Source organism: Phyllostomus hastatus, unplaced genomic scaffold, assembly GCF_019186645.2.
Source record: "Phyllostomus hastatus isolate PE091 unplaced genomic scaffold, TTU_PhHast_1.1 phas_scaffold_21, whole genome shotgun sequence".
In the NCBI taxonomy this organism is placed as follows: Eukaryota; Metazoa; Chordata; class Mammalia; order Chiroptera; family Phyllostomidae; genus Phyllostomus; species Phyllostomus hastatus.
The window spans coordinates 32933995-32949494 of NW_025334017.1; the positions used below are offsets into that span (position 1 = coordinate 32933995).

General features: G+C 39.6%; 1 protein-coding gene across 6 annotated transcripts in view; it reads right to left on the bottom strand.

Annotated features, from left to right (window-relative positions):
* The window catches only part of TRPS1 (transcriptional repressor GATA binding 1), a 553804-nt gene that overhangs the window by 177715 nt on the left and 360589 nt on the right, over positions 1–15500 (bottom strand). For all 6 annotated transcript variants that reach the window (XM_045861057.1, XM_045861058.1, XM_045861056.1 and 3 more), the window contains one exon: positions 13491–14419. In XM_045861057.1, coding sequence (XP_045717013.1) covers positions 13491–14417 — 927 coding nt within the window. In that variant the 5' untranslated portion in view covers positions 14418–14419. The remainder of the gene's footprint in view (positions 1–13490; positions 14420–15500) is intronic.

Genomic DNA, 15500 nt, shown 5'->3' on the forward strand with positions numbered 1-15500 from the left:
TAAATTCATCTTCATTATTCAATAGCTACTCAATGAGAGGCTCCTTATGCTAAACATTTTGGCCATGATATCAGAAGAAGGTAAGTAATAAAAGGACTGTAAGTAATTGAGAGGATTTAATAACATACGCTTTTCAGAAGGAAAAAAAAGCTAAGGAAACAATTTTCAACAGGAGTAGATTGTACTGCTGCCTCTTTCTAATCCAGCTCTTGCAGAAGCATCCAAGCCACGTGGGATTTCTTCTGACAAAACTAAGGACGGCTGTCAGACCCAGCGGCGGTTGCTCAGAGATTCCTCAATGCAGAACTTCTCCAAGGAAATCCTCTGTTCAGTTTCTACAGAAATGAGGCTGCAGGCAAAGATGAGGTTTACTTTGGAGGTAGAATAACGATGCAGACATGACCACACAAAACAGCTCACAGTTAAAGCCTGTGCACGAACCGTAAGATTACAAATGAAATGAAGGCGGTGGACCTGAAGTCTCGGTGAAGGAGGGCCGATGTAAAGGTTTAAAATGTTTCCCAACACAGGACAAATGGAAAGAAGAAAACGTATCAGTTATTAGAGTGAGGCTCCGTCTCAGAGCAAAGGCCCGGTCCCTCCAGAGAGTGGGTCATGGGATGTCCAAAGGCCAAAATACAAATTATTCTACCATGAAAAAACACCACAGCTCGGGGTTCTACCAGAAATCACAAGACTGCATCGTTACCAAGGCAATGAAGGCCTTCGAAGGGCACATTCTATACAGTCCTGACTCCCTCCCCAGTTGGCGCCTCAACGCGCAGCTTAACAAAGCACCGCTGCTGAGCGGCCAACATGCCTGGCTTAATATCGAGTCTCTGACTGCAATGCTCCGAGGAGAGAGAAACTATGTCTTCCAACTATCAGAGAAAAATTTTTTTTTGTTTTTCCAGCAACCAGATGTCATAGATTAAGCACGTAGCATAATCATGTGCTGCCTTCTTCAACAGCTGCTCAAAAATGACATGTGTGATCACTGCTCATATCCAAATCAGTCCATGAGAAAAGTCTCCGGCATCTCAACATCATTTAAAAGGCTCTACTTAATATGCAAACAATATTCCTTTCACACATCAAGAAATTCGTGTGTGCCTCCACTGTACATGACTGAGACTGAAGACCATCCTTTCACTCAGAGAGCGACCTGTGACCTGGATCCCATGACTTAACCTCTCTGCACAGTAGCTCCTCAGTCAGGGCAACCTGTGAACTTATTTTCAGTATTCAAGTTCCAGGAAATGGGCACAAACACACAAAACAGCTCAACATTTCCTCTGTCCGTCAAGACAGTAATTCATGAAGGTCTCCCACAGCCCTCAAGCGAAGGGTGACGATGTTTCGCTTTTGACGAATGTCTGCATCGCCACGGCAGGCACACAGATTTCAGTCTGTCAACAGCAGAGCATCATCTAACCAGAAGGGGAAGAATGGGGCACCCGTCCAGGGGGCACCTGACAAGCTGCGGTGTGAGAGACGTCAGAGCCAGACCACAGGAGGAGACAGTCTATTCATCACCCCAACCCAGCACTTCGGTGACTCAAGCAACTAAAGTTTCCACCAAAAGGGAGTGCTTATGACTACACTGCAAAATGCCTCCATCTGCCCCTCAATTCGCTGGGGGTGAGGAGAAACCTTGTTTTCAAAAAACAAAGCATGTAAAGGAGATGCCATCAACTCAGGCACTTTGTCCCTGGGCTTCAATTCGAAGCAAAAGAGGCAAATTCAGAAGTATCCCCTTCCCCTGTAACGTAAGCCCAGAAAGCGAGTGTACGAAATCCAGGTATGAAATTTGCTCGTTTTAGCTACCACATTGCTTCAGAGCTGCTGAGCTTCCGAGTATGAAATGTTGTTCACTTCTGCTTGGAGAACAGGGACTCTTGAAAAACCAGGACACATCATCACTGTGTCTTTGTTTTGCAATTTTCAAGACTCATGTTCCACGTCCACACACAAAGGACGAACAGAGAGCACAAATGGTGTTAAGAAATTTCAAACATGATTTTGAAGTGAAATATAAGTTATTACTAAGCATCACAACATCCTGTGCCGTATTTGTCAGACAGAAACTTTAAGAATCAGAAAATCCAGGCTAAGAATGACTATCAGATGTAAAGCCCACAAAAAAAAGGCCATTTGGCCATTTAGCTAAAAAAAAAAAAAACCTGCCAATAAGGCATTTTGGTTTAGGATAATCTAAGCTACTATGATAGCTGCCATATTTTTCGGACTATAAGATGCTCCTTTTTCTTTTTTTTAAACCACATTTTTTACTTAAAAAATGTTTTCCTGTTTTCCTCCTCTAAAACCTAGGTGTGTCTTATGGTCCAAAAAATATAGTACATTAAATCTTTTAAATTGGTGGTATCTATGTCTAAAAGTCGTGTTTTCACCTGGGGAAAATCAGCCAACTCCATTATTTAGGATGTTTTTAATGGTTATATATTTTATGCTGAAGAGTGCCTTCATACCACTGACTCTTCTTTCCAAACCACCGAGTAAAAAGAATAAAAACGAAAGGATCTCTTCTGATGGCAGGAAAACAGTACTGACACTTCTATGGGTTACTGATTTACCTTCACAGATACTAGTAATTCACATTACTATTTACATTATTAAAAGCTAATATGGTATTAGAATTACACACTTCACATCATAAAGCTGACTTTAGAAAACATAATTATTCAGTGTTCTATTTCTGTTTTTCTTTGAAAAATAGATCCAAATGCTATCTGATGGCAATTTTTACACTTTCTCTGTAGGAGCTGTACGCTTAGGTCATGGTGAAATATAACTGATGTACATCATTCAAATGCCCTTCCAAAATAACACATAGTTTACAATTTTAGGAGACCGTACCAAGACTGTTGACCATCTTTGTTTTATTGTCATAATTCACAAATATTGATTTAAAGCAGTTCTGCCCTGGCTGGCATAGCTCAGTGGATTGAGCGCGGGCTGCGAACCAAAGTGTTACAGGTTCGATTCCCAGTCAGGGTACATGCCTGGGTTGCAGGCCATGACCCCCAGCAACCGCACATTGATGTTCCTCTCTCTCTCTCTCTTTCTCCCACCCTTCCCTCTCTAAAAATATAAATAAACAAAATCTTTAAAAAAAAGCAGTTCTTTTCTAGGTTAAACACAAATACACATCAAGAACAGCTATGCTAGATAAATGTGCACTGTAAGAGTTTAGAGAATGTTATTGCCAGGAAATGATGGCTGCACAAAGAATTATCTCAGCACTGACTACTGTGGCTCAGTCAGTTGGGCATTATTCCTCAAAGGGAAAGATTGCAGGTTCAAGTCCTGGTCAGGGCACACACCAGGGTTGTGGGTTCAGTCCCAGGTTAGGCATGTATGAGCAGCAACCAATCAATGTTTCTCTCATACGTCAATATTTCTCTCCTGCATTTTCTCCCTCCTTTCCCTTCTCTCTAAAAATAAATAAATAAAATCTTTTAAAAAATATCTCAAACTTTTCCAATGGTTAAACATAGCAAGAAGTTAAAAAAAACACCTTATCGTTCCCTAGCTATGACTATACTAAAAAGGGGATCTCAAGCAGAGAAAAGATGGTAAGTTTCCATCTTCTTTCTTTTGCTAACCAGAACTTTAATTATAACCCATTAATTCAGTAGTCCCTTAGCCACATTTTAAAATTTCTGTTTAACTATAAATTCTGTTTGGAACAAACACTACAACTATTCATTCATACAGTCAGTAGCTAAGTAACTACTGAGTGTTTAATGTGTGCTCTGTCTGTGATAAATATCAGATTACAACCCTAAACAAGCTGTGCCGTATCTCCACCTTTAAATTACTCATATTTCAATGTCAAAAATCATAGATAAAGTGCTTATTCATGTACATTTACCTTTACTTGCATTTGTTTGCTCCCAAAGGAAGTACTGTAAGTTAAATTCTATGGAAAGATACATTATTGAATCTCCTGGCACCTCGGTATCCTCATCTTCATGGATATAACTGGCATTGTAGGCCTTGCCAATTACTATCAGGGTTATTGTGAGGGTCAGGTGAGGAAACAAATGTGAAAGGGATTTGCACACTCCAGGGCCGCGCTGTCCAACAGAACTTCCCGAGGTGGCAGAAATGTTCTGCCGTTTACCGTGTCCAGGGGAGCCACCAGCCACAGATGGCTATTGAGTACCTGAAATAGAGCCAATGCAACTAAGGAACTGATCTTTAAATTTAAGTAGTTTTATGAAATTTTTATTAATTTAGTTTCAATTAACTGAAATTTCAATGGCCACGTGTGACTAGTGAATCCCCTAGTAGACAGCATACTCTACAGCTCTAGGCACATAAACAGGATTATTAATGAATAACATAAACTAATTGAATTTATCCTGCCAGTGGGATGAAAAGACGGAACAGGCGGGGAGTGGTGAGGCCAATCAGTAACAAGAGTCATAAGCTTGGCACTCCTCGTATTCTTAGCTGTGAATGAGAAAGTTGTATCCTGTGTTACTAAGCTCATACTTCTGTTTATACTCCTTTCTGGACAGAAGGAATGGTATTTTCTGTATCTTTGGAAGCAAGCGGGGCTCAATACATTCCGCATGAATGGATGAACTCATTGTAGGAAATGTGAGCATGCAGAGAAATTTCTCACTATGGCCCCTGAGTTACCTGGGAAAAGGAAGCCATAGTCATTCATGGTCCCATTATTACTGACTCAACCTGACACATAAGGGCTGCTTCAAAAAACAGAACAAAAATCTACCTTTCAGCCACAAACAAATGACTATAAAGCCATTTGTTTGTGTATTAGAGTTATAGAGAAATACTCAACATACCTACCTGGTAAGACACGAAAAAGAACAGATTTTGAATTGTTTTTTACTGATTGAAGACATGATGGTGTTTGTTCTATTTTAACCTTAGGCTTTGAAACACTATTCCTTCCATGCGGTATGTTCCGTGGCTTTCATTTATAATTCATATACATATGTCTTTCCACAAAAATGTTTCAGTGTAGAAGTTAAAAATATAAATGGTTTATATTTAACCTCAATTTATGTCCTTCCTCCTAATAATATGGAACAAAGCAGTAAGAATAATATCTAAAAGAATATGTCACAGGAAAAGACTTTTTTAAAGCCACAGAACTCTTAAAATGACACTTTAGCACATGCACTTTTGTTCAACGGAACAAAAAGAGTTGTTTAACTAAACACAAACTCTTTCTCAGATGTGGTTCATTCTCAAGTACCATAATTGATAGCAACAGAGACAATTAGGAGGGTACTCATTTAAGCAAGCTTGAGGTTATGGGCTGATAGTCAAAAAAAAGTAAAAAGCTGAACAATAAAAAGCTATGGTGTTAAAAAAATCACTGTTCAAATACCTAAGGTACAATCAATGTGAAGAAATCTTAAGGGCCGATCTGGACGGAAAATAACTAGTCAGAGTTAACGTGTTCATCACATAGGGAAGGTCTCTGCGTGGTACTGGGTTTCAAAAAACACTGGAGCATATAATATGCCTTAATGATATACCTGGATGGAGACGTGAAAAAGTTCAATGGCAAGTCTAATTAGATGTCAATCATTAGTCTCATGCCATCACAGCCTTTTCCTTGTGTCACTGGAATAACTGGAATAAACACCCTTCTCATTTGGTTTTATAAGAGCCAACAATTTTTTTTTTTGCGGGGGGGGGAGGAGGAACCAAAACTTGAATTGGTCTAAGGGGAAAGTTTAAAGGTAAAATACTGCCTATTCTTAATTACACACCTTTTTGCCATCAGCTTTTCTGGAATACAGTAATAAACAGTCAAGCCCCAACCTGGTTTCTCATTTGACTCAGCGTAATAGTGAACCAATTCCCTATGGTTATTTGGTATTTGGGCTGATAGAATACCAATAAATCTTAAAGTCAGTCAATAATCTGGAAGATAATCTTTTGGGTAGAAAACTGCAAAACAAAACACAAAGTACAGGGCAAGTGCATTATAAAGCTGTGCACTGTCCATGCACTGACTCACCATCACAGCCGGCTCGTAATGGAGATAAGTAAAAACTGCAGGTATGCTCTAAAGAGAGTCTTAATGGGGAAAACAGAGTCAAATCACTGTGGAGCATCTTTCCTCCAGAAAGGGTGCTTTGTTGCACCTCTACTATGCCAAGCACGGGGGTTACACACTGAAGTGACACAGTCCAACACTCCAGATGTCTGTGACTTAGTGCAGAAAGCCCCCGAATCAATCGATGACACCAACAGTGGACTGTGTACTTCTGCTGAGGGAGGTACCGAGTTCCATGACAGCGTAGAGGAAGCTCATCTACAGGGACAGGTCAGCAAAGGCTTCTGGAAGGAGGTGTCCACCCAGCTGTGGCCAAATGGGTTGGCATTTGAAATGAGTCACGGAATGGCTTTTCAGGTGCAGGGAACGAAATGAGTAAAGCAGAAGTGAGGGCTGAAACGGAAGCTGCTCTCAGGAAGTGAGCAGGGAGACGGGGGGTGGGGGAGAGTTTGGAAAAGGATTGTCTTTTCAGAAAGCCTATATTTAATTACATAGGTTTAATTAAAATGATAAGTTTTTTATACAAATTAGACCCACATCTCCTACGAAATGTAGGAATATTGATTTAGAAACAGAATTTTTGAAAAGTAAAGCAAGAGAGAGAGGGAAAGAGGAAAGAGGGAAGAAAGAAGAGATATAAAAGGAGGGAGAAAGCCCTGGCTGGCGTAGCTCAGTGGATGGAGCACGGGCTGGGAACCAAAGTGTCCCAGGTTCGATTCCCAGCCAGGGTACATGCCTGGGTTGCAGGCCATAACCCCCAGCAACCGCACATTGATGTCTCTCTCTCTCTCTCTCTCTCTCTCTCTCTCCCTTCCCTCTCTAAATAAATAAATAAAATAAAAATCTAAAAAAAAAAAAGGAGGGAGAAATAGAACTGAATGGAAAAGGGAGAAGGAGGAGGCAGGCAGGGTGAATTGAGAAGAGAACAAAAGGGAACAAAAAAAAAAGAAAAAAACTACTAAGAATCTACTAAGTAAACCTGAAGGGCGGTGGCAGTAAAAGAATAAAGAAGGGAAGACTGAGACAAACCAATTAATATCTTGGGGAGAGCTGATACGTATCAGAGAGAAATCCACGGTAACTGACATTTCCAGCAGGACTGACATGAAAATGGAAAAAGAGAACAAACAATGGTTTAAAAAAATTGTTCCAGGGAAGGAACTAACAACTTTAGTTTTACACATGCTGACTTTGAGGTGTCCGTGGAATTGCAAGGTGCAGCTACCTATCAGCTGGAAAAACAGGTCTTTGAACAAACCATTGTTGATTGTAAGATTCCAAATATGTACTAGACTCATGAAAGAATCCAGGTGTTCTTTGACTCCACATTAACAGGTCATCTAAATATTCAAGGAGAATAGTAGCTAAGCAAGCAAACTCTCTCTGAATTCTCCGTAATCCACACTTCCTTATACTCAGCATCCAGAGAAATCCCACAGCTCCAAGCAAGGTTAGGGTATGCGATACACTCCAGTTAGACATGCTAAAGTACTCAGATTTTTTTGCAGCCTCCACACCCATTCCTGTAACTCACTCATAAGTGAAAGTTAAATTTTAATTACACCATCTTAGAGAACAGCAGCCTTGGAGCTGGGTGCATCTGCTTATCATTTAATCTTGACAGAAAATCCAACCAAGACTGTGTCTAGTAACTGAAAGAGAAGAATATAACTCTAAAACCACCTATTAAATCATAAATTCCTCAAAGTCCTCCAAAGGAGGGAAATATAAACTAAATCAAATACATACACCTGAATCGGGGGATAAGACATCACACTGCCCTTGACTGATTGGATCAACATTTGGCCCTTACTCTAATCAAAACTAGCTTCTGGAGCAAAAGTAGCAATGACGATGAATCATGATAATTTAAAAAAGGCAAATCAGGAACATTAATTTTCTTTTCAAAGATTTCAATTATAAGCCTAGCAAGTTCAAAAAGGCAGCATTACAGTACATCGCTTATGTCCCCAAATTCAATGTGATTCACACAGTGTGTACATCACAGCCCTGGTGTATATATAAGCTTGTATCTCCTCCCTTCCATGCAATTGGGAGTCAATATATCAGTAGTACAGACAGGGTTCTATAGCCTATCTACCCTGGTTTATATCCTATCTACCCCACTTCTGCAACTCTGGGATCTTGGGCAGGTCATTTTAATTCCTCTATGCCCATTCCTTGTTTTTTTAAAATGGACATAATGGCAGTATCAATTTCAAGAGTTTTTTTTATGAAGATGACTTATTAATACATGTGAAGAGCTCAGAGCTACATATGCCCATATGAAACCTTTAATAAATGATGGAGATTATTGGAAGTGAATCCAAAATTAAAGAAAAAAAAGCTGAAGATATGTGCAATTTTGATTATGTAAGCTAGTAGATGAAAGAAGTATAGATCAAATGAAAATAATACAAAAATTAATTTTACATTTGACTTCCAATTAAAATTAAACAAAGGTCTGATATTCTGAAAATGTGTAACACTTAACCTTAAACTTTAAAATCATAGGATGAAGAATTGAAGAGGTTTATGGTCTAATCATTCTCAGAAATAGACGCTCTGAAGAAAATTGCAAAATGAGAGGGAATTACGCTTTTTCTCCAAACTTTTCTGGGCTTAACACTCTACTTAATGTTTCTGTGTATCCATCAGCTAGCTGCATTGCAATTACAATGACCCAAAAAACACACAGCACTGAATAATCTGTTGATTTGATATGGTTAGCAGAACAGGCCACTAGAGAATAAAATCTTTAAGAGTTAAATAACATTAAATTTGATTGGATGCACTGATAACAATTTCTTCTTCTAAACATTCTGCCTAGAGAGAAATACTACATTTAAGAAAGTGATACATGTTCTTTCAATGATAGCAAATAAACCAAAGATGAAAAAGCAACTGACATGCATCCTAGCGACCCCACAGTATAAAAGGCAAGTAGAGATTTCACCATCACACAGGTAAAAGGACAGGTGAAGATGGCCTAAGTACCCTGCTCCACCTGGGTGGCTGCATTATCCAGTCGGCCATCTCCACGATAGTAATCCAGTAAATGCCAGGACTTTGCTTTGTTTTATAGCATTAGGGTGAGCATGTGGTTTATTTTGCACACTTTATTACTTGTTAAAGAGACACAGTCCTGAATATGAGTATGGGTCATACGCCAAACATTTGGTACTCGATAGGCAGTCCGAAGTGATTAAAGCCTCATTCACCAGTTGTTCTGAAGTTCAATTGTCCTCGACTGAGAAAAACAAAGAAGCAGAACCTGCTAAGATCTACAACTTCCCTTCTACTCCAGATCAAAGGAGACTGCATGGCAAAAAATAAATATTTGGAAATAAAATTCAAGAAAAGTCAAAATAGACCAAAATGAGATTAATGTTCTCTGATTTTTTTCCCCCAGACCAAACTGTGATCCCCCTGTTCCAATGAACACACTGGCACATGTGAAAGACCCATAAAGCTCAGAGTTAAGTATGTTAAAAATACAAATACAAAGGATGACTTCCTATCTCTAGAATCTGTTCTTCCTGCTTCTAACACGGCATAGTGTGCAACTCTGACAAAAATATTTGCAGAACAAAGACGCAGTGAGGGCCCCTAGATCAGACACAGGACAGTCACCAGTCAGTCAGTCGTGACGTTCCTCTGTGAACCTTAAGTATTTCATTAAGGGCCAAAATGAATGTAATAGCTGGAATCTGACAGCTACCTCTTTGCAGTCCCGAATAAGGCAGAATAACAGAAAGGGTTCAGTCGTATGAAAAGGCAACATCCACATCGTAAGCATTTATAAACTTGGGGTAACAAAAACACTTTCCCGTGGGAAGCACAACTTGACAGGACTCCAGCTTTTATAACCTGGGCTCAGGGCTAAGAGTCCCCCATAAAGATGACACACCCCCCCTAATGCACAGCACTTTAAGCCCTAATGAAACAGCCCCCTCGCTGTTTAACAACGCAGGCCTCTCCATTCAGCGATGGTTTAAATATAAGCATAATAAAACAGATTAAAAAGAAAGAAGCTGTAATTACTTTTTGAACTCAATCTCTTGTCCTATTATTAGTCCCTGTGTGAGCCTCAAAGGCTGAACACAGGTAGTAAAAATTACATGAAGGGCTTCCCAATCATGCCACATCCATTATTTTTAAACACTGAAGCATCATAATTGATAAAATAGTCAGGAAAAATTTAGAAATTGAGACACTGACACCCAGGTCAAGTCCATGAGTTCTAAGCTAGTAAATGTATTTGCCTTCTGTCTCTTAGCCATTATATCTTTTCTCGTTTTTCTCGGTAAAAAATCCACATCTCTTCTGATTTCAGGGCCGGGCACCCACCTCAAGGTGCTCTGAGAGGATTTGATTTCAACAGGCTTAAGAAAAGACTACCCTGGTTTTATGGGGGCCCTTTAAAGTGAATCCCATTATCCAGCTGGGCCTCTATCTAGAGTTCAGTACAAAGCAACACTGGTATGTGACACTATTTTCACAAACTTGTAATTCTTTGACTTCATTATTTGCAATAAAAATGTATGCAGAAGTGGCTGGTGTCAGTACAAGTATGACTGGACTTCAATTAGTCCCCCAAATATATGTCGAAGAATCTGAACTTGGAACTGAAAATCTTAAAATATGTTTAAATTAGTTCTTTTTCCCAACAGTGTAACTCAGGTCTGCGCTGCAGTCGAATTACTGAAAACCCTCCATGTCAAACCAAAACACAGATCAAAGCCGGAGACCCTAAGTCCTGGGCTTGGGCCCTGGTTCCTTTTTTCTTTGCCTGAAATGTCATAAATCTATCACTAACCACCAACTGTCCTGAGCGTTAAAAAAAAAGCCAATTTAATCAAAAAAGTTTAATGAATTGCTCATCTATCACATCAAGTAGCTTAAATTACAGATAGATAGAAATAGTTCCTAGCATGGAATGATTATTGTCTGTAATACTCATATTGATCAACATCTTTTTATCCGAACACACACATGCCATTAACTTACCATAAATTCCTGACAAACCTGCATTAAAGAAATTCTACAGTCAGCGTTTTCTCTCCCACAGCTTTTAGCCTCCGCACAATTCAAGTGCCAAGGAAAGACGCCTGTCTCCAGCAGCATTGCAGCCACACAGACATGCGGGGGGGAAAAGGGGGGACTTCACATGTGCTCTCGTTCTGTTTATGCATCTAGGGAAGCTGTTCAGTATTTATTTCAGCATAAAAATACTAGTAAGTTACTTATCTTCACACGAGTTTTTGCATCAACATCTGGTGCACGGGCAAAGGATTCGAGATTAGCATTTGGCCTACAAGTATATTCAGTGTTCTCTCCCTAAACTGATGAAAGTTAACTCTCTTTAGACTTGTTTCTAAGTCCCATTTTTTTCAAAATAATCGCCCACTTTTCCCACAGACTGCTATCTTTCTATGTTTAGCCATATTATTTCTCTTTGGCGGGAAAAACAGCATCTTAGCAAGATTATCTTCCTTTGTGCTCTTTGCTGCCACGTTCGTGTCCTCTTCACTGTGTGCTGCTGCGAGGACTTCGGAGACAGCCCGGTCGAGGATCAGCTGCTTTATTTCCACTTCTATTAGTTCCAACCCAGAGAGCTCGCACATCTGTTTTATTTCCAAGATCCCTGCCCAGGAAAAGTGTCCAGCTCGCTCTACCCAAACATAAACTTTTCTATAAATAACTGAGAACCTAACAAATAACCGTTTGGGGGAAATGGAAGTATGTTTAAAAATCTGAACTCTTCCAGACTATAGGCCTTAGTAATCTTCGCTTTAGAGGCTTCCTGACAGCTCGGCTCAGCCTCCCTCAGAAGTCGTCCCCAGAGTGAACCACCTGAAACTCCAGCCGGAAATCCAGGTATTAACATCGCATTACTTGCTAATTATAAAACGCCATTTCACATACTGACATTATTCCCTTCTAACCCTTTTATCTAAAACACGTATTTGCTTTCCAATCACAGTTTGACAGCAGAGTGTACCTGACATGAGGCAGAGGAATGATCTTAATGAGACGGCAGTTCAAAGCGTGGAGCTTTCATGCATAATAACTACGTCGACTTAATTTGCTGCTCCCCAGAAATAATTCTATTTGTGGAAATTCGCAAAGTAAGGTGGAATTTTTAAGGGAGCTTTACAAAGATGAAATCGGCTCTTTCAGAGTTCTTTATGTCTCCCTGAAAATGATGAGGTTGCCATTCTGACATTTTAAAATAAGGATTTGGAAATTTCTCTTCTGATTCTTCTTACGAGGATTACAAATATGTTCACTACCTCTTATTTATAACCCCTTTGCTTGTCTTTCTGAGTTGGCACCAGGCCAACAGACAGGTCTATATCAAATGCACTGTAGCTACTGAGTTGATAAAAATGACTGATATTTTAAGAAATTTAAGAGGTCAATTAAGTGTGATGTGATTTTATTAGTTCTTCGATACTTCTACTCACTCCTAAAGAAAGTTAATATTAAATCAAATGTTTTGAAACTTCCTGGCCTAATAACACAATAAAAATCTACACACTATTCACAGAAACTAATCCACTTTTTTGACTATGCTTAAAATTGCCAAAATAAAATTACTACATTTCTTCAGACTCAGTTCTGAAGTTCATTCTATTTGAAATGGTAATTTTTTTCATTTCATATATGCCATAATCTAAAGGCAGAAGAGGAAATCAAAGAGGAACGCCATGTTTAATAAAAGTAGAAATCTAAATTACTACTAAATGCTTCCATAAATTACTAGTTCCCTTAAACTGCAGAAAGGAATGATTTATTGGACCGCACCGAGGTCATTCCGGTGTCCTTAGGACTTACAATCCCTTGGACTTCTTTTTAATCAATGTAATATTTTATTTCCAAATTTTCATTTGCAATTATGTTGCTTTTTCAGGAATCCATCTCTGCTTCTGTGAATATGACCTAAATCTAGTCCAATTTGACACTGGGCTGAGTATCAGATCAAATCCTAATCCAAGTCATAAGAAAGACCCTCACAGAAGGAAAGACTATAGCAAAAGACTCATAATCTAAAACTAGAACAAAGCAAGAATTACTGTCATGAAGAACCATACAGATTAGTGGCATTTTTGGAAGACTGAAAAAAAAAAATCAAACTACCATGAAGTATGTCTAGAAACCTGAAGCCTAGCTAATTCCATGAGGAGGCTTTTCCCAACGTAACAGAAATACTGGGATTAATTTCCATGATGAGAGTCTAAAGACAGTGCTGGATACACATTTGCATGAAGCAGCTAATGAAGTGTGTTCATCTTTTCTGCTGGGTCTAGCAAGCTACCCCTTTGGTACTGGGAGCTCGATTTTAACATGCATGTAAAAGCTCACATTTCATTACTAACAGCTTTTTGTGTACAGAGAGACCACAATACAGAGCACAAACCTGTACATCATAGGTCCCATTTAGTAAAACAGGCCTTGAAGAATTGATGTCCTGCAGTACACCAGAAAGCACGGAGCGGTTGACCTTCTGGAAGTCTTTGGAATGGCTGAACTGCACCATGTTATGAAGGGCTAAGATTTTGCTGTCCAACTCAGCATCCTGCCTGGTGCGGTTATGCAGTCCTAAGTGATACTTGCGGAAGTGCTTAATCAGATCTGTGGGGTCATTGCCATAGTAACCGTATCCACAGATATTGCATTTGAAGTCCTGAAGCTCTGGTGACAGAGGTGCCGGGTCTGGGTTGTCATTTACCAGTAAGTCGGTTTTGGATTTATTCAGTCTTACACCCCCATCTGAAGGCACTTGTGGGTTTTTTGAGGCCACTGAAACTGGGCTCGAGCCTTGACAATTGGCTTGACCACTCTGCGCTTGCCCTGTTTCCTCGGTAGCCTTTGGTGACATCTTATGATCTTCCTTTGTCTCCAGTGAGTCCCCTGATGGGGTGCAGGCCATATCTTGAGGGTCATCTGCCTCTGCTCTTTGAGGAGACTTCAAGGGCTCACAGACTCCCCCAGCAGCTGGAGATGAGAAAGCCAACATATTTCTATCTGTCACCTCATCATGTGGGTAGGAGGGAAGGTTGCCTCCCTTACTGGGGCTCTCATAATTGAAGCCAGGCTTCTCACTCAGGACTGCGCTCTTTAAGTCCTTCTTACTGCTGGAAGATGGATCCTGGACATGCAAGTTCTGTTCCTCCTTGTTGTTTAGTTCTGCAGCATCACTCTGATCCGTGTTTTCTGACATCTGATCTGCAGAAAATTCCTTGCTCTTTCCAGATACCTTGCTTTCTGGACCTACAGGCTCCAGGGTCTGGCCCTCGCCTTCACTAGCAACGTTTCTCAGAGGGGGGTTCTTTTTCCGGACCATATCTGTAAAAGTATAAGGAAGAGGAAGACACAGGGTTATTTAAAGGATACAGACATGTAATCTAGTCTAGGACACTTTAAGTATTCTAGTCAAGACTTTTTAAGGTGCAAAATAAAAAACTTCCTCTGGGGAACAACGTCAGTTTTAAAAACAGCAAAAAAATTGGGACTAAAGCCACCAATTTACATTTAGAATATTTTGAACACAGAATGGCCCACTTATTTTAAAATGGTCTTATGAATACTAAAGGATTAATTGTTATTGCTAGCTTTATCCTCCCTATTAGTTATTCTTGCCTGCCAATTACAAATTTTTGCTCAATTTCTTATAGTGATATATATACACATATGCTTACATATTTATACATGCTATGTATTATGTAGACTGTGTATACATATTATGTTTATAGACTATATATACATATTATATTTATAGACTATATATACATGTTTGTTTATGAAATATATATTACATGTTTATTTATAAGATATGTATGTGTATATAAACAACATAAATTGGAACTCAATATTGTTATACACTGTGCAACTGAGATATAAATATAGTTTCTACCAAAATATCAACACAGTCAAAAAATAGAAATAGCATGCTACAAAGTGAAAACTGCCCCATTACTTCAAGGAATGGAGGAAAACAAATGTTTCCTCTCTGCTCTACTGTTAAATTTCTTTTTTTTTTTTTAGGATTTTGACTATAAATGTTTAATAGAAATACACATCTTTTGCTTTCTCAGGCAGCCACAAAAGGGCTTATGAGAACGTAAGATTCTGCCACCAACGCAGCATAATCTCCTGCAAAGCTGACCTGCCCAATTACACACAGAAAGTCAGGTGCGAGGACATCAGAAGGGAATGCAGTTAAGCGCCATCCAGGAGTGTGTCTGAAGGTAGCAGGAGGACCAGGCGTGCCCCATGGCGGCCAGGCTGAGTCTTACTAGAACTCTCTCCAGCACGATGGGGAACCGCCCTCAGTCCCAGGTTTCCACTCACAGCCTTACGGAAACGGCACCAGTTCCACCGCCAGGAGCACACTGGAAGCTGACTAACGTAACATTTTAAATTAACC